This window comes from Oryx dammah, unplaced genomic scaffold (genome assembly GCF_014754425.2).
Source record: "Oryx dammah isolate SB20612 unplaced genomic scaffold, SCBI_Odam_1.1 HiC_scaffold_23, whole genome shotgun sequence".
NCBI classification, from domain to species: Eukaryota; Metazoa; Chordata; class Mammalia; order Artiodactyla; family Bovidae; genus Oryx; species Oryx dammah.
The window spans coordinates 113,062,292-113,087,235 of NW_024070207.1; the positions used below are offsets into that span (position 1 = coordinate 113,062,292).

General features: G+C 35.5%; 1 protein-coding gene across 5 annotated transcripts in view; it reads right to left on the reverse strand.

Moving 5' to 3' along the window:
• Positions 1 to 24,944, reverse strand: part of CNKSR2 (connector enhancer of kinase suppressor of Ras 2) — a 284,997-nt gene that overhangs the window by 149,053 nt on the left and 111,000 nt on the right. For all 5 annotated transcript variants that reach the window (XM_040266671.1, XM_040266670.1, XM_040266669.1 and 2 more), the window contains exons 5-6: positions 19,981 to 20,022; positions 5,604 to 5,723 (exon numbers count right to left, since the gene is read on the reverse strand). In XM_040266671.1, coding sequence (XP_040122605.1) covers positions 5,604 to 5,723; positions 19,981 to 20,022 — 162 coding nt within the window. The remainder of the gene's footprint in view (positions 1 to 5,603; positions 5,724 to 19,980; positions 20,023 to 24,944) is intronic.

Here is a 24,944-nt window from a genome sequence, read left to right on the forward strand (position 1 = left end):
AAGAAATAAAAACAAGAAGCAATAAGCTCATGGCATGGAATTATTAAGAAGTCATTGGGTAGGTTTTAATTCAGAAAAGTCATTTGAGTAATGTCATATGTCTAAGATGTTGGTATCAGTTCAGAGATTGTTTAAGCCTGGATCTCTTACTGTGAAACAAAATAAATGTAATTTTACAAGATGTTCATTTATCTGTGAATTCTAATTTCTTATATGAAAGTTCATCATTTTATATGAAATACATAACCTCAACAAACATAAAAATGGAAATTAATTAAGAAATTGGTTAGTTCTTGGCTATAACCATATGGTAATATTCAACCTTATACAGGTGACAAGTATATAACATACTTTATTTAATCCCATTATTTATTGGAAGGTAATACAACAGTGCTACATAGAACGGGACAAGATTCTTGCAATCATTTCCCCCATGGGAGTTACCAAATGACATCAAATTAATAAAGGATTTTTAAGTACATTTGTAAGAGTGAAACACTAAATTTTGTTTTAGTTTTTTTACATAGAAGGATTGTGAGAGGATTAAGTGGAAAAAAAAAACAGTGAAGTAAAACAATATAGCAATATATAACTTGGACATATACAACAATCATCACTCATCATTATCTATCACTATCATCACTAACAGCTACTTGTTACAATCTGCTAAGGACTGTGTTAGTGTTTGACATTTATTTACAATAGTCTGTGTGGTACACACTATGATTATCTCTGTTTCAGGAATAAGGAAACTGAGTTACTGATAGACTGGGCAGGTCTGCCAAAGGAGGTGAAGCTGCGTTTCGAGCCCAGACAATATTCTCAACCATGAGGCTCCTAATTTACAGATTTATTAACAGAAGGGTTGTTCACCTTCACTTTCCTTATTAGAACAGAATATTTGGGAATTGTAGATACTGAGTCAAACAGTCACTGTTTAACATCCATTCTAAAAAGATGAAGACCTCTCTAGCACACATATACTAAGTTCAATGTGGTTATAAAAGAATAACTGGGTTTGACCTTTTACAAATTTATTTTAATCATCCATCTCTTCTGACAACTGCAAGTAAAAGTTGATTATATTTCTTTCCACACTTCTTTCAACAGTGCATTACTGATTATGAATTAAGGTGTTTGACAAGAGCTCTATATAATTTCTTAAATGATTAGGTCATAGAGAAAGTCTGGTCTCCTAAAATAAATATTTAGAAAAATCATTATATTCATCAGGATAATAGGAACTCATGGAGATAATCTAGTTATGACTCAGGAAATGAAATCTGTATGCAATTACTACACATACCGGGAACTTTTAAAATGGCAATTGTAAGCTAAAGCAAGTTATCAATTAGTTATAGGAAGAGGATTTCATCATTATATATAATTAAATGTGTAATTTATATTAAAGCTAATTTTTTTTCAGATGGACAAAGTATATTTTTTAAATGCTTAAATAAATAAGGATCTAGCTATGTATACAGAGTTCAGTTTTTGCAACTTCATAGTTATGAGCAATAAAACAAATAAAACATATTTTTAAAATGCCACATAGAATAAGATATTTTGTTTTATGCAACAAACCATTCATTGTAACTGCTTTTCATAATCAAGACTGACTTCTTCAGCTTTTTCATCTTTCTGGTGGTACTAACAAGGAAAATGGCCCAAAGTCAGGCACAAACAGAAAGTAAGAGAAGAAACAAGTTACTTGGATGCGTTTCAAACTAATCATCTTCTGAATAATGAAGAGTTCACAGAAATACATCTGATCACTTGGTCACCTCTCAGAAAAGGTCAAACAGCAGAAGGACATGAAATTCAAATGGTTCTTTTTCTGGGACTGAGACAAATCTGGTTTTCCATTTCATCAAAATCTTCATTCTTCCTTCCTTCCTTTTCTCTTTTAAAGCAATTAATTAATTCTGGAGCTGACTCCAACAGCTCCCTGTCTTCTGTTCAGCTTGCCAAAATGACATTTGCTTTACTGTCTTCAAATGGCGGTTAACCAATGGAACCAAAGCAACCTCACAGTCAAGTCAATGGAATAAAGCACTTTAGGAGCGAGTCCAAGTGCCTAAACAGCAAAAGAACTCTCTAAAGCAAAGAGGCTTCCCCAAGGTTGCTCCCTAAGCCCTTTTCCTCTCTATTCTTTCCATCTCTTGGCTCTGATCTAGTTTGATATGTTCCAATAGTTCTCATTTTCCTTTCTTTAACTTTTTGCTAATTATTGTTATTTAAAAGTGTTTTAGAAGTTAGCTTGATATATTTTAACCATTACTAAGCACAATGCCCACTATTCCTTATAATGCTCAGGACTCTCAAAACTAAGAAATCCTAGGACTACTTTGACTACTTAGGCAGAAAGTTGATGAACAATCTATCTAGTTTATCAGTGCAAGAATAAAGCCCGTTACCTTTTACCTATGAGAGATGTTCTGCTTTGAAAGAGGCAGAAAAGATCATCTGCAGATGTTTTAAACTGATTAAACTTCATTAAAGCTTGGTATTCTCCCATGTTTTTCTGTTCCTTTCCTTCATTTAAACACTTCTATGGCTAAGCTCATGCTAAATGTCACCCAAATCCTCAAATCTATTTCAAATGTGACTAAACTTAAATCAAGTGACTGATTTTTAAAATGATACCTTGAGTAAAGTTACGTAAGATTTTTATTCAGTCATCTCCCCTTTAACATGAATCACATGAAATGGTTTTATACATAACTCCTTTTATTAATATTCAACATGTTAGCTTTTTCTTTTTGTCCCTTGGAAATATTTTCCCAATGAAATGGTGCTGATTACCCTTTTAAATGGATTCCTCTAAGTAGTTCTAATTTTAAAGTCATCCTCCTAAACTTCTCTTACCTCCTTTTAGCCACCCCAAGTTTAACTGTGGGATAATGGAACAAACTTTGGTAAACTGCACCTCATTTAGATTTACCTGGATTTAATCTCTGCCTCTATTGAATGTTACCTTAATGTCATACACGGCAAACTGGTGAGGATCTATGATACCATTTTCTCATTTTGCAAATACCTACTCTACAGAGTTGTGAGGATGATACCTGGTAAATGGTAGGTACTCACTCCTTCCTTTTCTCTACCAGCTCTCTTCCAGAATAACTGAACCTGGTTCTCGGCATTTTAAGTTCATGACTATTCCAAAGAGCACATCCAGCTCTACGTACTTGAAATTTAAAAAATAAAAGACCCCTGTCCAGGGGGTCTTTTGAAAATAAAAATCAAGGTTTCACCAAGTCCATAAATGAGCAATGTGTTGACTCACTTCACATGGTTATTTTCACCTCATTATTTTAGTGGAAATTAGAGGGAAAAATCAGGCTTTTTTCTCAGAACAATACTGTCCTCAGAACTGCAAATTCATAGAGCTACAGTGAACTTTAAAGAGGATCTAGTCCATCCCTTAGCACTCTTGCCTGGAAAATCCCATGGACGGAGGAGCTTGGTAGGCTGCAGTCCATGGGGTCGCGAAGAGTTGGATATGACTGAGCGACTTCCCTTTCATTTTTCACTTTCATGCACTGGAGAAGGAAATGGCAACCCACTCCGGTGTTCCTGCCTGGAGAGTCCCAGGGACGGGGGAGCCTGGTGGGCTGCCGTCTACGGGGTCGCACAGAGTCGGACACGACTGAAGCGACTTAGCAGCAGCAGCAGCAGCAGTCCATCCCTTCCTGCCCCTCACATTCTACAGATGAAAATATCACAGCCAAGGAGGTTTAATTTACTTCCTCACCTCTCCCATATCCCACTCACAGCTCTATTTTATGGAAGTGATTTGTATCCAGATTTTCTGTCTCCTAGTCTAATATTATATAGTAGCAGTTCATAATTTCTCACAGTGCAAATCACACTTAAAGAACTTTCTTTCCTTCAGAACTACTAAAAGGGGAGATTTTAAAGAAGGAAAATCTTTAATACTACGGGTAGAAAGATGCTTTAAATAAAACCGGACTTTGTAAAACATAACTAAAAGGAAGTAAGAATTAAAATCATAAATATTACTTCAAATAAGTTTATAAACATTAAAATAAATTCTAAAACTAATCAAAATATAGCTAATAACACTTATAGGTTACAATGATGACATACTTTGGCTATATTTGAGATGCTAATTTCCATCTTTCCAGGAAAATACAGATACAAGCCACAAAAAGACAGGGAACTATGATTACTCAAAAGTAATTTGTTAAGCATCCAGAGAAAAGTCATTCTATAGAAAACAGGACTTCAAGCCAAAAAAATCACTGGTGACCAATGAAGGCATTGCTCCCAGAAACCATTTTTTATATACACACACACACACACACACACACACACACACACACACACACACACACACACACACACACACACACACACACATATATACACACTTACACATACACCACACACACATATTCAGTCGAAGAAGGAAGGTCACATAAAAAGTTAAACCTGCACAGGAATCTATAAGAATATATTATCTGAATTACACTGTGAACAGTAGTTTTTAAGACTTCTATTTTCTAAAATATCCTTATTAGTATTCTTGGAAAATTCACCTATAGGGAGAGTAGAAACACTGTAGCATCAAACTATCATGAAATAGTTGTGTGGTAGGCAAGATGTTCTCCAGTCAGTTTCCTGTTTTTTTTTTTAATCTCTCACTTATTAATAATAATATTATATGCTTTCTTTCTAGAGACTCATTAAAAGACAAGGTATCCCTTGGGTTAAATTTAGAATCAATACAATTTTTAATCAGGTGAACAAAATATAGAAGATTATCTTTATTATGACATAATAAAAAATACATCTCATTGATGTTAGCCTAGTTTTAGTGATATCTACCTGCTTACTTACCCTTAAAAGAAAGAAAAGATGTGAATTATAAAGAATATTGGGTTTATTTAGCTTATACAACCTAAGGGAAGAGAGACCTATTAAAACGAACAAACAAAAGCAAAATAAAACACCCAGTTGCATCAGCAGATAACACTGCAGTTTTTATTACAAAATTCTTAAATTTCCTGTAAATCTAAGGAACTTTGACAGAGAAGGCAATGGCACCCCACTCCAGTACTCTTGCCTGGAAAATCCCATGGACGGAGGAGCCTGGAAGGCTGCAGTCCATGGTGTCACTGAGGGTCGGACCCGACTGAGCGACTTCCCTTTCATTTTTCACTTTCGTGCATTGAAGAAGGAATTGGCAACCCACTCCAGTGTTCTTGCCTGGAGAATCCCAAGGACGGGGGAGCCTGGTGGGCTGCTGTCTATGAGGTCGCACAGAGTCAGACAAGACTGAAGCGACTTAGCAGCAGCAGCAAGGAACTTTGATAAGGGTTAAAAATGTAACTAAAGCTAATTTATTTACCAAAGTAAACAGGCTAATTCAGAAATCACTATTTTAAATTTTCTTTCATCTTTATAAAACTTTTTATCATGACTAACTCCCACCACTTCAATTCCTCTAGGAGAGAAAAAAAAAAAACCTATTCATTCTGTTAAAATTAATGGATTCTCATATTTGGGGGCTGCCCACCCATACTATTAGCTGTCTGTTGATGGACGGTAGCTTTGATAAACATGGTTTCTCTTACCAGCCCTTCACTTGGTTTGATGTTTGCCAGCTGAATCACTTCAAGGTGGGCAGACTGTGAAACTAGAGGATCTGATGACAGGGATATGATGTGGTCACAGACTCCAGAAAGAGTTTTACACTGAAAACAAACAAACAAAAAATTATGGTCAATACATGTTGTAAATAACATAAATCACTTTTTATTGTAATACCTTTTACAAGGAAAAAGAAAAAATAGAAGAAGGTACTTGGCATTTTATTTTATAATATCTGTATTAAAAAGATACTCAGGTTAAGAAATACACACAAAACACATCTATATCTAAATTATAAACATAAGAAAGTGAAGTCGCTCAGTCGTATCTGACTCTTTGCGACCCTGTGGGATTCTCCAGGCAAGAATACTGGAGTGGGTTGCCACTTTCTTCTCCAGGGGATCTTCCAGACCCAGGGATTGAACCCAGGTCTCCTGCACTGCAGGCAGACCCTTTAACCTCTGAGCCACCAGGGCAGACCCCAGTAAATATAAGAACTACACATCAAAATTGGAAGATCTCCTGGAGAAGGAAATGGCAACCCACTCCAGTATTCTTGCTTGGAGAATCCCACGGACAGGGGAGCCAGGCGGGCTACAGTCCACGGGATTGCAGAGTCGGACTTGATTGAAGCGACTTAGCATGAATGCATACATAAAAATATTCAAGAAAGTTATGGTTATGTTTTGTTTCTATTATTTGATTCATCAGATCTAAAATGAAATGATTGTTTCAAAACAATCTTAATAACCTGAACACTTCTTGATACCAGCCACTGGATGGAAGAGAATTCAACAACTTCAAAGACCTTGAAGGTTTTCTACTTCATGATCAGAAAAGATTTAAAAAAAAAAATATCCAGCCAAAATCCAGGGAAAATGAATCTCCCAAATCTGCTTGGTGAACTCCTCCCTCTCATTTGTCTAGACTTTCCTTCTCAAGGTTACTCTTCTGCAAAGTTCCCCCTTCCTCCAGGCAAAGTTTGGCACTCCCTCAAACCTGCTTTCTCAACGTTCTATGAACTGTCCAAAACTGTATAACTTCATTCAGAAGCCCTCTAAGGCTGGGACCACGTCCTACTCATCTCTGACTTCTCTTCCTCCCCTACCCCTGGGAGACAGATCCTAGAACATTTGTTGTTGTTGACTGAAGACACAAAATTAGTGCTTAAATTAGGATAAATCTATTCATACCTTCTATCCAACATGTTACATTTGTTCTGTGACCACTTCATTACTCTACTTAAGGGGGTCAGTTCCCTCAGGGCTCTTTATTTGCTGCATTCTCTACATGGTCCACGACCTTGGTCTCTGCTTGGTTCAGCTTTCTCACCCCACAGAAACTGCCTGGCTAAATTTCTCCCCCTTACTGAAGCCCTGCCATTTGCATCTGCTTTTCATGGCTGCACGTTTACTGTGGCTATCAACCCCTAAGGATAGACCATGGACAGCATGGAAAGCATCAGCTTGGTATGAAGAGATGTGGGCAATCACCACACTGCCAGCTACTTGCTGTGTGTCTGTGAGCAAGTTATCTTATATCCTTGAAGTTCAGTTTACACATGTAGAAAGTGAGGTAATAAAAATTATTTTATATGTTTTACATGACAAATCAGGATAATGAATATATATTTTAAAAGTCTAATACGGTTTCTTTCCAAAGAAGACATCAAATAAATGTTTATTCTTCCCTTGTTGCTTTCTGTAAGCTCAAAGGGCTTGGTTCTCACTCATGGGATGAATTATCTTATTATTCTTAACTCCATGGCCTTGCTAATGATGTTACAATGACCAGTAATCATAGTGCATGGTCATGATGGGAAGTTCAAACCTCTTTACTCTCTCTGATGTTCAAGTTTCAATGCTTTCAAGAGATACCATGTAGGTATTTACCCTGAAGCTGCTAAGGAAAGTGCGAACAGGAAGACTCTCTCTCAGAACTACAGGGAACTGCACAGGGTGAGCGTCGTGGGCATATGACTTGTGCACAAGGGCCTGCATTTAGTATTATACTCTGCTGGTGCCATTTTGAACAAGGAGCTTCATATTTTCACTTTGCACTGGGTCTCACATATTATGAAGCCCATCCTGGGACGGTAGTTTCTGTGTTTTTAAAATTTCTTTTGAAAATATTCATCAGCAGCCAGGAGGAAAAAGACAGAATGGCAGCCCTTTACAAAAATGTCTACAGTTCAAATTGCTACTGTTTGATGGGAAGAAAAGCAACTGGGGCAGATTTAAATCTTTTAACTATTCCTTTCCTTCCTTAAGTGGTTTCATTTTCATTCTTATTTTCTCTCTGTCTCAAGAGTGGCAGGGGGCAGGACGGATAACAATGTTAATATGAAGGGTTTCTGTATAGAATACTTGAATTGCATGATAATCTGAAAATAAATAGGAAGGTAAAGAATATATAAAAATGGCTCAACATGTGTGTACTGCAACACTCAAGGCCTCATATAACACACTAGTAATGAGCAACAGTAGCTCTCCTATTCAAGTACTGGAAGCACTCAGAAGTGGAGTAGGAGGAAAAGAAGAAAAACTACATTGTAGGTGTTTTTACAAAAAAAAAAAAAAAATTAAATCTACCATACTAAGTTGCAAATCATTTTTTCAGATTTCTCTACTGAGTAATTTTATTTGTCAAATGCCTGCTATGTTCTAGGTCTGCTGGAAATACGAAAGATGAATAAAACATTGACTTTACTAGCAAAGCTATCAGGATTTAACAGATTAAAAATAATAAAAAGACTTAGAAAAGCAACTTGGCTAGAACCTTGCTCCCTATTTGAGAGATAACGTACTAGAATCTTTATATTGTAGCATTTGGCACTTGGTTCAATAAGCCAGTTAGAAGGGATACAAAATAGCTTGGTTTCATATGCTAATTCTACACTCATTACTGTATCATACACCAAGCCACTGCAGAAAACCACATTAAGGGTACTACAGAAAAGTTCCAAGGAAGTTAGCATTTTTATTTATTTGTTTACTTATTTACTGAATTTTAAGTAGGATTTAGAACTTTTTTCTTTTTTTAAAATAATTTTTAAGGGTCATTTTCCACTTACAGTTATTATAGAATATTGGCTAGATTCCCCATGTTGTACCACATATCCTTGAGCCTATTTTACACCTAACAGTTTGTATCTCCCACTCTCCACCCCTAGATTTCTCTTCCCTCCCCCAGTGGTAACCACTACTTTGTTCTGTGATTTGGTTTCTTTTTTGTTATATTCAGTAGTGTGAATGAAAAAATTCTGTCTGCCATATCCACAAACAAAGGATGCAGAGACCACCAAGCCCTTAGCCACTGCAGCCACACTCAAAGGTACACCCCGAGGAGACTGAGAATGGGAAAGAAGAGGGTGCTGGCTAAAGTGTGTATCAAAAGAATTAATTTCAGTGAACCCAGACTCCTGCATCTTCCCATACATGGGCAAGTACTAATTTCGTTAACTTGAGATGTTTGGTTTTCTTTAATTAACAGTGATCTTTTGATTTTCCCTAGTCTTTGTTGCAAAAACCCATATATACCCTGGTTACTCCCTAACCTCTTGGGAGCTGTTCCTCAGAACTATTTGAGAGGCTGCCTATATAGGACTTGAGTTCTCAGACAGTCTACCGAATAAACCATAATTCTCAACTTTTAGGTTTTGCATTTTATTCAGTTGACACTAGTCTGTTGTAGATTTTAGATTCCACATGTAAGTGACATCTAAAGTATTTGTCTTTCTCAGTCTGACTTATGTCACTTAGCATGATGCCCTACACGTCCTTGTAAAAAGTTAATTTTTCCCTTCAGTGAACACACAGTATTATCTATTGCTACCTAATAGTGTATCCCAGAGAAAGAAAATTAACTATAATATACTAAGAAAATACATTCTTTATTATTAAAAGTTAACATCAACTCTACAGAGTACCTACCATGTGTGCTGTACAACGCTAAATACCTCATTATTTCATGCATCTTTTTAACAACTTTCTGAAGTAGTTATTATTATAGTCAGTTTAGTAGGTGAGAACGGAGAAGGCAATGGCACCCCACTCCAGTATTCTTGCCTGGAAAATCCCATGGGCAGAGGAGCCTGGTGGGCTGCAGTCCATGGGGTCACTAAGAGTCGGACACGACTGAGCGACTTCCCTTTCACTTTTCACTTTCATGCACTGGAGAAGGAAATGGCAACCCACTCCAGTGTTCTTGCCTGGAGAATCCCAGGGATGGGGGAGCCTAGTGGGCTGCCGTCTATGGGGTTGCACAGAATCGGACACGACTGAAGTGACTTAGCAGCAGCAGCAGCAGCAGATGAGAAAGCAAGGCTAAACAAAGTCACTGTCTTGGCAACAAAACAATCTGACTTCTTAATCATTATGCTTACCATCTCTTCAATCCTTAAATCTCCATTTGTTGCTGATTAGTTTAATTTTTTTATTGTTTAAAATCTATGTTAGTATTAAAGGGATGTTATATAACATGTTTAAATTACATAGTATAGTGAAATATAAGCTGTGCCTACAAGTGTTCTTGCAATTTATAATGCAGTTTAGATAAGAACTAGTAGACTTGGGAGTATGAAAGAAGCAGCTCTCTGGGAAAACTTGCAATTTTAGCAACAAAAAAGACAACTCTATTCTAGTTAGAAGATAACTGTAGCCACTTGCATAAAGGAGATTCTTTCACTATTTTTGCAATATTTATATCAAATAATTTTAAATTCTATTTATCTTTAGTTCTAAAAATAGAAACAATTTTTGAAATTTTAAGTTAAAGCCTAGTAAAATATGTCTTTAGTATAAAGGAAACATAAAATGGCAATGAGTATTATAACTGATCCTCTGGATTCTGTTTATACTATGCAAAATGGTGAGAAAAGATTAGTGACTGAACAACAGTTAACAGATATGGTTAGCTAGTATTTAAGAAACTTTTAAAACAGAAGAGTGTCATGGGCTGGATTTAATGGTATTAGCATTTTTTTCCTCTCCAGTTATTTATATAAATTTCAAATTTGAATTAATATAATCATAGAGTATATTTTCAGGAAGAAATAGGACCTTTTCATCCTCTATCCTATACACATAGTATATTTTATATAGGTTTGCATATAGTGCATGGCTGGTTCACCCAAATCTAAAAGTTCTTAGGGGAAAAAAATATCTGAACATAGCACGTTTAGTATAAAATAGTGGTTTTTAAAAAGTCATAAAAGCAAAGTTTCAGCCACTGTGAAGATTCGAAAAACAGCAATCTTACATTAATATACTAACCAATAACAGAGCATTATTTCAGTATCTCTGATGAGCATTCTTTCATTATCACTGAACCTGTCAGACACTTTTTAGATTAATATGTGAAATAAACTATAGTATTTTTAAAAGGAAATGGAGAAAGCATTGAAAGTGCAAACAACAGTGAATAGGGAAGGAGTAAGTAAAAAGTTTTAAGTCAGCCTCTTAGCCTGGGAGCACATTCAGCCAGACATGATTAAGCTACTTAAAGTATTTTTATTTATGCTTCTCTAAATAAGTAAAATACTGGATACTTATTCTTCTGAGTATACTGGAGGAAATGAATGGAAATTATCTTTAGATTTAAAAATAAGAAATTCATTTCACATAGAAAAGAACCTCAGGTTCAGAAGTTTAACAAAAGGATTTATACAAGGAAATTTCTACTTTCAGGTATACACATATATAAAAGGGACAACAGTGTAAAACTAAGATAAAATGAGGAAACAATAAACAGATGAATATGTATTTTAAGATGGGAAAAATGATGTGAAAGCTACAATTTAAGGACAGCAAAAATAATTCAGGTTTCTTATCAATAATATGAAAAACATTAACAACAGTTTAGTTTTGATAAATAATATATACATATTAAAATAGTTATTGATATATAAATAATATTTCAACTAAAATAGTCTAGAGGACAGAGCATATTTTTATTTTGTTTGGTTTATATATTATTATACCTCAGTATTATTACGGAGAAGGAAATGGCACCCCACTCCAGTGTTCTTGCCTGGAGAATCCCAGGGACGGGATTCTGGTGGGCTGCCATCTATGGGGTCACACAGAGTCAGACATGACTGAAGCAACTTAACAGCAGTATTATAAATCATGTAACTGCCAATTTAGTATATTTCCAATATAATTGGTAAATGAGAGGCTTTGTTTTCATAAAATAGTACAAATTTACTCCAATATTAAATAGTGAAAACTCCAAATTATATAAGCTTCATTTAGAAATACAGTGTTTATAGTACTTGCCAGATCTATGCTGAGTTAGCAACTGTGCACTTACAATGGCTCCCTAAACCTACTTTGGGCTTCCCAGGTGGCACTAGTGGTAAAGATCCTGCCTGTCAATGCAGGAGACTTAAAAGATGCAGCTTTGATCCCTGGGTCAGGAAGATCCCTTGGAGGAGGGAATGGTAAACCACTCCAGTACTCTTGCTTGGAGAATCCCATGGACAGAGGAGCCTGGTAGGTCACAAAGTCCATAGGGTTGCAAAGAGTTGGATATGACCGAAGTGACTTAGCACACACCAACCTACTCTATAGCACAGGGAACTCTACTCAATATTTTACAATAACCTAAATAGGAAAAGAATCTGAAAAAGAATAGATATATGTATAACTGAATCACTTTGCTATACACCTGAAATTAATACATTGTAAATCAACTATGAAGTGAAGTGAAAGTTGCTCAGTCATGTCCGATTCTTTGCAACCCCATGGCCTATACTGTTGATGGAATTCTCTAGGTATCCCACACTGCAGGTGGATTCTTTTACAGCTGAGCCACAAGGGAAGCCCATAAATCAACTACACTCTAATATAGAATAAAAATTAAAACAGGAGTGAACAATTAATTTAAATTGATATTAAAAAGTATTAATACATCTGTGTCTCTTTTGCTGTCTTGCATACAGACACATTCCCCAACATAGGAAGAATTTCTTACTCATATGAGTAAAAAGAACTGTTCGAGAAATCTTTTTTAAACTTTAAAAACTAATACAATAGAATAAAATTTCAATTTTAAACCAATATAAAAATTATTTTTGTATATAACAAAGATTAAGAGTCTCAAAGAGCTTCAGAAAGCAACTGTATTTACAAATAAACAATAAAGGTCATATGAACTTTGTTCCAAAAAGACCTAGAAAACTCTCCAATCCCTTTAGGTTTCAGACTCTGATGGTGGGGGAAAAGCACAACAAAACTATTGGCAAAATGTAAAGAAATCACCACCACCACTGCTTTATTAAGCCATTCATTCATTCAAAAAGCGCTGAGTATCTGTTACATGATTTAAATGTCACTGCTACGTTTAAGGATTTCTCAAACTGAGACAGTGTTTCTGGTGATGTATTTGGCTTGTTCTTAGTATCACTGACGTTAACCATGTTGTCCTTGTGTTCCTGATGACAGAGAAGGAATAACCCTTTAAAATAATAATCATCGAAGAATGATGAGGTCAGTACCTACCAGTGAGAAAACCTCAGTCCCAAACGTATACCTACTTTGATGAGCAAGAAGTGGATCCATGATACTTCCAACTTACTTCCAATTACTTTCATGAGGCATCCTGTTGTTATTCAGTCATTAAGTGGTCTGTCTGATTCTTTGCAACCCCATGAATTGCAGCATGCAAGGCTTCCTTGTCCTCCACTGTCTCCTGGAGTTTGCTCAAACTCATATTCATTGAATCGATGATGCCATCCAATCATCTCATCCTCTGTTGCCCACTTCTCATCCTGCCCTCAATCTTTCCAGCATCAGGGTCTTTTCTAATGAGCTGGCCCTTTGTATCAGGTGGCCAAAGTATAGCAGCTTCAGCATCAGTACAACTACTTTCCTGAGGCATCCTGGTCTGAATTAAAGCTGGGACATGAGCCTCCATTGCTCTTTCGTTTTCTGATAGGGAAACAGTCAGATGGAAACCAGAACTGAATCTGGGAAAATCTCCACCCTATTCACCTTCTCTCTCTGAGGCAGAAAGTAGAGCCAACAGGCTTATAGGGAGTTCCCAGGCAGATGAGAGGGGTACTCATTAGAATGCACAGTACTTTCCAGGCTAAAGATTAACAAGAGTCTGGAAATACCAGTGGTTCAAGCAAGATGTAGGTTATCAGGAAGATGATTTCATTTTATTTCAGAGTCAAATAGCAAGAGTGAAACAGTTCATTATGTTTGGATGAGCTTCTGGAAAATCCAGGCACTATATATACAGTTTATGGACAAATGGGGAACAAATAGCAGAGACCTGGGAGCAATGTCTTTACTTTTAGTAGAGAAGTTCAAAGTTGCCATATGTGATTTTATGGAGAAAAGAGTTAATCACATTGGACCAGTTATTAGTTCATGGGCTCTCAGCTCCAAATTCACCCTTCAGTGTTTGCTCTAGGAACAGGCAGGACCTTTGTGCTCTACAGTAAGGACAATGTTAAGTTTGTATCAGCAGAGGGTGCTGGAGGGATAGGGAAAGGAGAGGGAAGCTTTTCTTCTTTCCTTTGGGCAGTGTTTTGTTTTATTTGCTTCTGGTACAAGGTCCATTAGCAGAAGTGTGAGGGGACATCCATGATGCCCAGACTATGTAGTCCCTCAGTGACCTCATAGCCTCAGTGTGGGCTCACTGACTACCATGCTATAGCCCTGTCAGCGTCACACTCACAGCAGCAGCTTCCCACTCCCTCTGTGAGGACTCTTACCAGCATCACTTGCCTGTATCCTGGAAGGTTGTTTCCTGCTTGTCTGGACCAGCTCTGGTTAGGCAACGTGGTGAAGCCGCAATGTGATTGTTCTAATGAGCTCTGGCCCTCAGCGTGGAGGAACGGTGTCCACTTACAAGCTGTCCTTCCTTGGGTACTCTGTCTTAGTCCTAGGGCATGCTTTAGCGGTATTCTTCCACCACCGTTTAATAATTATTTAGATTAAACTTCCCTTGTTTAAGCTACCGTGTAATTTCTGTCTCCAGATGGATTCAATTATCTTTTTGAAGAAATCTTTACATTTACAGTGACAATAACTATAGTTTTTTTAAAAAACATAGTGTCTTTGATCACATAAAGAATGATCTTAGATTAAGACAGTCCTTCAATCATCTCTTTATGTGGCCATATTGTTTTTTACTGAGTTTGTGAGTCACCAAAGATTTATGGCATTTAGATCTTTGAAATCAAACACACTCCACTACCCCAACTTAATCTGAAAGGCTAATTTAGTTTGTTCATAACTAGTAAGTGCCAGAATGGGGTCGGGACATAAAATCTTTTTAACTCTCAAATTGCTGCTCTTTCTACTACATTATTTGGCCTCACTTGACTTAACAACTGAAACAAATACTCTTTGATAGAGAGGATTGTACATTCAGAGTCAATCTGAATATGAAAGCATTTTACAATGCATAATGCATTCAGCAAATGTGATGTTAGCAAAAACATCCATAAATATACCAACTTACATACTGTGTATCCAAATCATAAAGACAAACTAAAAAGACACCGAATACAAATCATTTTAATTTTTTATGTGTGGTCACACTCCCATTAGTATATACACATTTTTTTTTTTTTGCCCCATAAAAGACTAATAATATCTTCTAACTCCATCATATTCTAACTAGATTTCTTCATTCCTACATGGGACATCAGCTGTGGAGAATTTAATTTTATAGTTAAAATAATTTATAAAGCACCAAAGTGCCAAAAGCTGGAGATAATCTAATACAACACTCAAGAAATCAATGCCTATTTCAGTAATAGAGTTAATGTGCTTTTTTAGGGTGACCACAAAGATAGTGAAGTGGGCCAAAATGGAAGGGTCACATTAACTTTCAAAATAAAGAAGCATCTTAATGCTTTCTATCTACAAAACCAGTATTAGAATTCATGTTTTAATGAGATTGACCATAAATTGTATGTTTAAATGCTCCAGTTACAACCACAATGTCAACCATACAAAAACATTCAGTTTGCAATGGCTCAGGATCACAGATTTAAGAGAAGAGTCTATAATTGGGAAAGCTGCCATTTTACAGCATCAGAGACCCAATATAAAACTATTTTTATAAAGTCATTAGACTGTCACTGTTTTGAAGAAATCTCTAAAAATAAAATATTAACACAATGACTTTTATTTTATTATGGAGCATGCTGCTGCACTAGTACTGACATCTGCAAGGTTTGGGGAGATTAGAAGGAAACTATGCTTAGATAAATGACATGCTATAGATGGTGGGCAAAGTCTAAAATGAGCTTTTAATTTTCTCCTCCAGGCTCTTCTCTTAACCTAACTGTTGGTTCTATTCAGTTTTAGCCATTTCTAGTCTAGATAGCAGAGAAGGGACAGTAATATCACTTCAAATGGAGTTTAAGCGTAAACAATGCATAAATTTAAAGGAAGGAATAAAATATGCACGAAATATTTGTGAAATAAAACAAATAGTTAACAGGCCAAAATAAGCCTAATTCATGATCAAACTTAAATAACAAATGAAAAAAAAATTTAGCTTAGAGAGAAAAGAGAGGAGAGAGAAGAGACAGCATTCATAACAATGGCCTGTAAACTGTAAAGTACTATACAATGAAAAGATAGTGTTAACACTAAAATGATAAATAGGCATTTACTTTATTTATTCCTCTCATCTTTATAAAAAAGATGGGTGCAAAAAAATGCTAGTACAAAGCAAGTGCGATATATAAGACCACACTTCTGGTTAATGTAAAAGGTGTATCTGAGCTCAGTACAATCTGATTTAAACAATGTGACTTTAACAATCAATGCCTGGCCTGGGATTTTCATGAGTTTATCAAAGCTGACATGTGTTTCCAGCTCACCAAGGAGAGAAGCAGAGCTGTGACAAGCAAAATAAGTCTGCTAAAGCACAAGGTCTGAAATGGCTTCTCAGGAATACTCTCCAGTTTTTACAGATTATAGTGAAAGGTGGGAGTGAGGAGAAAGTAGGGCACAAAACTGAAGAGATTTCCAGATTCCCTGCAACTGATTTACTGTATGAAACAAGGATTCATGCAGAGGAAAAACAGATGGGCTCCAACATGCCAGGAAATGTGTGCCTAGGGACAAAGCCTCACTGAGAGGTAAAGATCAAATCAAGAGAGGTGAAATAAATTACTCTTTTTCATCAGGTGACAATCACTCAGATATATAGGACACCAATACCTGCATTTCCTTTTGTCCTTTATGGTTGCACTCTGCTATCTGTATCTCTATATTTAATGGCAAAATTCCAAGGAAATCCAAGCTGTCCCATCTCCTTTTATTCAGTCTCACTGAATAAAAGATAGCTCTGTCTACCACTGAAACCAACCAATGCTCTTTTCTACCCAGCTTTTTGGTTTTCAGAGTCTATTACTTTATCATTTTAAATATAAACAACTCTCTCCAATTTTAAGGATAAAAAGGTGGATAGGAAATCTAGGCGAAGGGTTGTCCAAATCACTTTTGACAATCTCACAACATAAATAATAAAATTATCCATTAAAGGCCATCAGGATTATAAATATAATAAATATTTACTTACATATAAAAGTAACACTAACTGAAGGAACTTGGGATGACATTTGAAACAAAAATCAGCTATTATTTTATCAAATAAATAAGAAATATTAATAAAGAATATTTTCTATTTCAAATTAATAAAGAATATTTTTATTTCAATTTTCAATGGTGATTTATTCTGTGTTTATAATGCTTTTAGTCTGGATTTTAGTTAACATTATCATTTAGAATCTTTCCATGAATATTTTCAAAAGATATTTTTGGTATATTAATAAAATTTAAGGAAAATTTATTCATAAATCATATATTCACAAATACAACTTCAAACAGTATGAATAAATATTTCATCCTTTGAATGCACCATCGTGTACTGAAGCGTTAACCTATTATTGCCCATTTTTCATTATTACGTATAATGCTGCTATAAACACTTTCCATAGAAAATGCTATTGTGTTTTAGAATTTATTTTTAGACTAGACTCTGTATAGGAATACAGACTCTGGGGCCAGAATGCCTGAGTTAAAATTCTGTCTTAAATCCATTCCAACTATGTCACTTGGGGAAAGTTGTCTAACCTCTTAGTGCTTTAGTTTCCTCAACTGTAAAATAGAGAAGACACTAATAATAACTACCTCATAAGGTTGCTATGAGGATTAAAGGAATTAGTTTATACAGAGCATTTAAAATAGTGCCTGAGGCATATTTTAAACACTACATAAATGTTAGAATTAATGTTTGTGAGTCTTAAAATTAACTAAAAATGGTTTTTATGAACTTACATGCCTAGCAGCAAGGTATGTCCATTCTCATTACATCAGATTCTAAGTACCATTTGGATATTTTTAGTGTGCTACTACATAAATTTGTGTGTTCATGTTTACGAATCTACAGATGAAAATTTGTATTTCGTTAGTTTTACAGGAAATCCTTATTTTCTGAGAATAACTGCCACTGGAAAGTAATGGTAGTCTTTGTGGTTTAATTTAGAAATAACAGAGCTTGTCTCTTTAAAACATAAGTTCAATGATATTTGTATTATTTTTTGATCTATCATTAAAATTTTTCATTTGAAAATAGTAATTAGAACTCATATACTTTTTTATTCCTCACCATCTGTTACAGACTTAAAGTATGTATTCCTCCCAAATTCATACTGAAACCTAATCCTCAATATGATGGTATCTGGACGTGGAGGCTTTGAGAGGTAATTAGATCATTGGTTTAGAGCCCTCTTGAATGGGATTAGAGTCCTTACAGAGAAACTCCAGAGAATTCCCTTGCCTCTACCACTATGTGAGGATCCTCTATGAATCAGGAAACAGACCCTCACTAGATACTAAATCTGCTGGTACCCTGATCCTGGATTGCCCAGTCTCCAGAAGAGTGAGAAATGTTTGATGTCCTTCTATATTACAGGAAACCCAGAAAGAGACTTCTCTGAAATTTTAGTTTTAAAGAAAGCATTCCATTGTAAAGTTAACTTTGTGTCAAAAAAAAAAAAAATAATAAAGTATTCCAGCATCATATACCAAGTGGTACACTACACATTTTGTTATTTTCTTAAAAAAATAATTCTTATTGTGAGAAAAGCAATATACAAGTATACAACCTTCTAGTGAAGGCTGGGCCATTCTTGCATAAAAAGGCCAAGACAGGAGGTAGAATAGTAACATGAAAATACAAGTGCTTTCTGAGGTGAATTGATCGGTTAACGCCAATCTCTGTCTCAAACATTATCAGCATACATTCTCAGTTACTCAGCTGTGTCCATGGGACTTTCCAGGTAAGAATACTGAAGTGGGTTGCCATTTCCTACCTCAGGAAATCTTCCCGAACCAGGGATCGAATCTGCGTCTCTTGTGTCTCCTGCATTGGCAGGTGGATTCTTTACCACTGTGACACCTGGGTTGGATCCCTGGGTGGGGAAGATTCCCTGGAGAAGGGAATGGCTATCCACTCCAGTATCCTTATCTGGGGAATTCCATGGACAGAAGGGCCTGGCAGGCTACAGTCAATGGGGCTGCAAAAAGTCGGACAGGACTGAGCAACTAATACTACTACTACTACCTGGGAAGCCGCAATCATTATCAGACAAAATCTTTAAATTCTCACTAGCTGAAATGGAAAATAATCAAAGTAAATATTATACTACATTCATTTCTAAACTTCTTCAATGTTATTTATGTTGTCACTCATTTCTAATAGAGGTGAAATTATTAGGGCAGATGAGCATCAGCCAAGAAATGGATTTACAAAGAAAAACAGCAAACTTCATTAAGATGCCTTTTTACCAAGTATAATGTACTCATACTCAACATTTTTAGTAATAAGATAAAACACATGCAAAGTCATTAGCTGATTCAATAAATATGGCCAAATTAAAATTTAGAAGGTTGGTGAATGCAGAATCAGAGTAAAGGCAGTTTGATCATTTTATGAAGTATTTCATCCAAATGCCAACAGAGGTGGATCATCTCTATTATAAAACCAAACGTTTTACTCTGATCTCCTTTTGTCACAGATCAAGAGTGAAAAATTCTTATTTCAAATTTCCTTTTCTCTAGATTCTTTATTTTATGGCATTTTAACCTTGCTACATACTATAGTCTTAAACCACTGTATAATATTTTTCTATTAAGTTAAAAAAGAATGATTATAACTAATACAACTTATTATGTTTTGATTCTTTTGTACTTTCCCTATAAAATATACAGGGCTCACTATTTCACAGGCTGTAGACAGGCTGTAGCTTTTTACTTAATAACTAGTTAAGCAAAGGAATACATACTTTGCAACGAAGGTGAAAATAAATCCAAGTATACTTACCACATGAAGAATTTTATTCTCTGTTTCATAGACAGTACAATCCTGAAAAAAGAAACACATACATTAATTAAAAAAAATTAAACATTCATTTTAAAACACTTTCTTAGGAACTGTACTACAATTTGAAAAAGTCTTGAAACTTAAGCAAAAACAGCAGTTAGAATGGGAAAATGCCTGGAATACTGTATACCAAAACATTCACACTGATTTGCTCTGATGGTCAGTTATAGGGTTATTTTAATTTTTGTTTAACTGTGTTTTCTAATTTTACTAATTTTAAACACACAAAATAAAGGACAATATACATTAAGTAGATGTAAAAGCAACTAATGGAAAAATAACTATAATCATTTCTTGTCTAAACTTATACATGTAATAAATATATTTTGCTGAAATATGTCCAACATTTCAAATACTTAGTTATTATATATTGGAACATTAAGAAAAAATATTAACATTAATTTCAACAGTCATATAAACAATCTCAAAAATATATAGTATATTAAACATATTTATATGCAATTAAAATTAATGTACGCTACCAATGAATATTAAGTTTATAGTTCTTCCCTAAATTTGTCTCTGAAATAACAAAAAATTATTTTAAAAAATTCTCCATTGTCTTTATAGCTGCAATTGCTAGACTTACAATAAACAGTAATATAGCAAAGTGATCATTGCTTAGAAACTCTGTGTTTCTATGGTACAGTTTACTCAAGGAATTTATAAAATTTACTGCATGATAATAGCAGTAAACCAATAGCAATGTGTGAGAATCAAATGAGGAAATGAAATAAATGGCTCAGCACTATCTGACATACAGTAAATGATGAGTACATTTTAACTATGAATTATTGTGCTCTGCACGATTTAAGAATTTTAAACGAATAACTTTTACCTCAAGATATAAAGTTAACTGATTATAATTTGGCTAGATAATTTTGAAAAAATATATATATTCCAAAGTATTACATATTTCAAGGAATGAGAATCCATTTCACTTTCCCCCTGAATTTAATTTTGACAAAAAGGAATCTTGTTCAACATAGCTTTTGGTAACACCATTTCACCACAATACCTTGCCAGAAGAAGCACATATTTTTGGGGGGGCTAATTTTTTTTAACATTAAATTTGGTCTAATTCATTTCACAAACTAATAGAAATACTTAAGGACTGGGTCTTGCCATTTGGAAGGGCTCCTGTGCCAAAGGAGAGGTCTGTTACAATCACATCTATGTCTATATAATCATATAAAGTCAATTCTTTATTAAGTATGAATGAATTATGTGTACAGAGGAGGCAAGGTGTAGATAAAACATTTATATTTGAAAAGTGCTTGTGTACTTACATCTGAATTTGGAAGAGTCCAATTTTACAGAATTAACTTCAAACACAATTACACTGAGACGATAACTTGGGAAAAGCTGGGAAGTTGCCCAGTTTCCCCATGCTGCCTCTATAGCTAGCTTCAGCTGTACTGGATGCAAGTTTCATTAATTACCTACCTTCCTAGAATCAATATGGATTAAATGTTCACAATTCAAAAGGATTCTTATCAAGGAAAAAAGTAAATATGATTTAAATGTATATTCTGTTGTGAGAGAATAATCACACAGAGAATAATTATTTCAAGGTTCTTTACAATATACTTTATTTGTACATCCCTAGTATGATATAAAAAAAGAATTGTTAAAGAAAATCTTATACTATTTTCAGGCTTGGACAGTATAGTCCATGGGGTCACAAAGAGTTGGACACGACTGAGTGATTTTTACTATTTTCACTTATACTATTTTCAATAACCACATTGTTGGTAGTAGTGTTGTTAGTTTGTTACTGTTTTATTGAAACTGGTGTCTTACAGGATGAAGCCAGTGAACAATTACATGACAGTAGTCAAGTGGGCCTTAGGAAGCATCACTATGAACAAAGCTAGTGCAGGTGATGGAATTCCAGTTGAGCTATTTCAAATCCTAAAAGATGATGCTGTGAAAGTGCTGCACTCAGTATGTCAGCAAATTTGGAAAACTCAGCAGTGGCCACAGGACTGGAAAAAGTCAGTTTTCATTCCAATCCCAAAGAAAGGAAATGACAAAGAATGTTCAAACTACTGCACAATTGCACTCATCTCACATGCCAGTAAAGTAATGCTCAAAATTCGTGAACTGTGAACTTCCAGATATTCAAGCTGATTTTAGAAAAGGCAGAGTAACCAGAGATCAAATTGCCAAAATCCGCTGGATCATTGAAAAAGCAAGAGAGTTCCAGAAAAACACCTATTTCTGCTTTATTGACTATGCCAAAGGCTTTGACTGTGTGGATCACAACAAACTGTGGAAAATTCTGAAAGAGATGGGAATACCAGACCACCTGACCTGCCTTTTGAGAAACCTGTATGCAGATCAGGAAGCAACAGTTAGAACTGGACATGGAACAACAGACTGGTTGCAAATAGGGAAAGGAGTATGTCAAGGCTGTATACTGTCACTCTACTTATTCAACTTATATGCAGAGTACATCATGAGAAACGCTGGGCTGGAGGAAGCACAAGCTGGAATCAAGATTGCCGGGAGAAACATCAATAACCTCAGAAATGCAGATGATACCACCCTTATGGCAGAAAGTGAAGAACTAAAGAGCTTCTTGATGAAAGTGAAAGAGGAGAGTGAAAAAGTTGGCTTAAAGCTCAACACACAGAAAACTAAGATCATGGCATCTGGTCCCATCATTTCATGCCAATGGGATGGAGAAACTGGAAACAGTGGCTGACTTTATTTTGGGGGGCTCCAAAATCACTGCAGATGGTGACTGCAGCCATGAAATTAAAAGACGCTTACTCCTTGGAAGAAAAACTATGACTAACCCAGACAACATATTGAAAAGCAGAGACATTACTTTGCCAACAAAGGACCGCCTAGTCAAGGCTATGGTTTTTCCAGTAGTCACATATGGATGTGAGAGCTGGACTATAAAGAAAGCTGAGTGCCGAAAAACTGATGTTTATGAACTGTGGTGTTGGAGAAGAATCTTGAGAGTCCCTTGGACTGCAAGGAGATCCAACCAGTCCATCCTAAAGGAGATCAGTCCTGGGTATTCATTGGAAGGACTGATGTTGAAGCTGAAACTCCAATTCTTTAGCCCCCTGATGCAAAGAGCTGACTCATTTGTAAAGACCCTGATGCTGGGAAAGATTGAGGGCTGGAGGAGAAGGGGATAACAGTGGATGAGATGGTTGGATGGCATCACCGACTCAATGGACATGAGTTTGCGTAGGCTCCAGGAGTTGGTGATGGACAGGGAGGCCTGGTGTGCTGTAGTTCATGGGGTCACAAGGAGTCAGACACGACTGAGCGACTGAACTGAACAACTGAACTGATTTGAACATTTTGTCACTCTTGGTGACACTGGTAAGTAATTTTAGCATGGGAGAAAGCAGACACATACACAAGAAGATCAGTAAAAACCTTAGAGTCTCTTGATGTATTATGTATGTATATATATGTATGTATGTATCTCTTAGCTCTGTCCACTGAAAAAGCATAGAAACAATGATCCATTTAGTAGTAAATGAACCCTCCACAATTGGTGGTATTCAAATACCATTTCACAGGCTTTCTTGGAAAATGGCTAATACCAAACTGGGATAGGAATTGTACAAGAGGAGCATGAATTATATTGTGACACAAAATAGAAAGAAGCTATTAAAGATTACAAGGACTGTGTCAGTAGGATTCAGAAGTCAATATGAAGAGAATTCTCCCTGGGCAGAGATGGAGCAGTTTGAGTATCTAAGAGGATAACTATAATGAAGTTTAATAATATTGAATATATTAAACTAATTGGATAATGTATGATAGATGTATACAGCTATTTATCTGTATAGCTCTTGATTCAGCAAATATTAATCATCTGTTTTAAGAATATAAAGATGAATAAAACATGGCTTAGAGAAGTGCAGTTTAAGAAGACAGGCATTCATCTAAATAAGTTACAATATGTAAAACTCTACACTATTCAAGAAGTTTTATATTTTAATAACTTTAGGACTATGAAAGCCACAAAAATCACACAAATCAACATATAAAAGGTTAATTAGTTAAAAATTTAAAGTATTAATATATTTCTTAATAAAATTCAACAAAACCACTGTGTTGTGCTATGAGGCATCCCAAGTGGTGCTATGGTAAAGAACTGGCCTGCCGATGTAGGAGACGCAAAAGACATGGAATCAATACCTGGGTCAGGAAGATCCCCTGGAGGAGGAAACGGCAACCCACTCCAGTATTCTTGCCTGGAGAATAACATGGACAGAGGAGCCTAGTGGCCTACAGTCCACGGGGTCGCAAAGAGTAGCACACGACTGAGCACACACACATGGCATACATACAGCAGGTACTTTGGGGGTCTCATCTCATCAGTAAGTCATTTTATTTCCATCAAATGTGATTTTAAAATATTTGCTTCTGAAGTGGGAGTTTTATTAACACTTGAGGCCAAATCCTGTCCTAAAAGATCATACCCCAAGTTTTAAAAATAAAATTGCACTGGATATGAATATACCTCCATTTTCTGAACTTATGCACACTATGGAAAGGTACACCGCTGACGTTCTAGTTATTTTTAGGTTAGGATTAAATTTAGATTTTTAAAATTGGATTTAGAGCTGTACCACTATATACTCCCAGGAATTCTCTTTAGTATTGATGCTGTCTTTTACTATACATGCAAAATAACACTTGAATTTCTTTATCCTTTTTATGTATAACACTTTTTCAAATGATGTGATGCACATTTAAATGCATCAAATTCTTAATAAGACAATATTTATAAAATGAGGAGTGTTTCTTCAGTTTTGATCACTTTTTTCCTTAGGAAAGTAAGATCACCCCACAGAATCATAATCAGTTATCCTTTTAGTGAAACCACGATCCAACTGCTAAACTGAGCAGAATACATAAAAAAT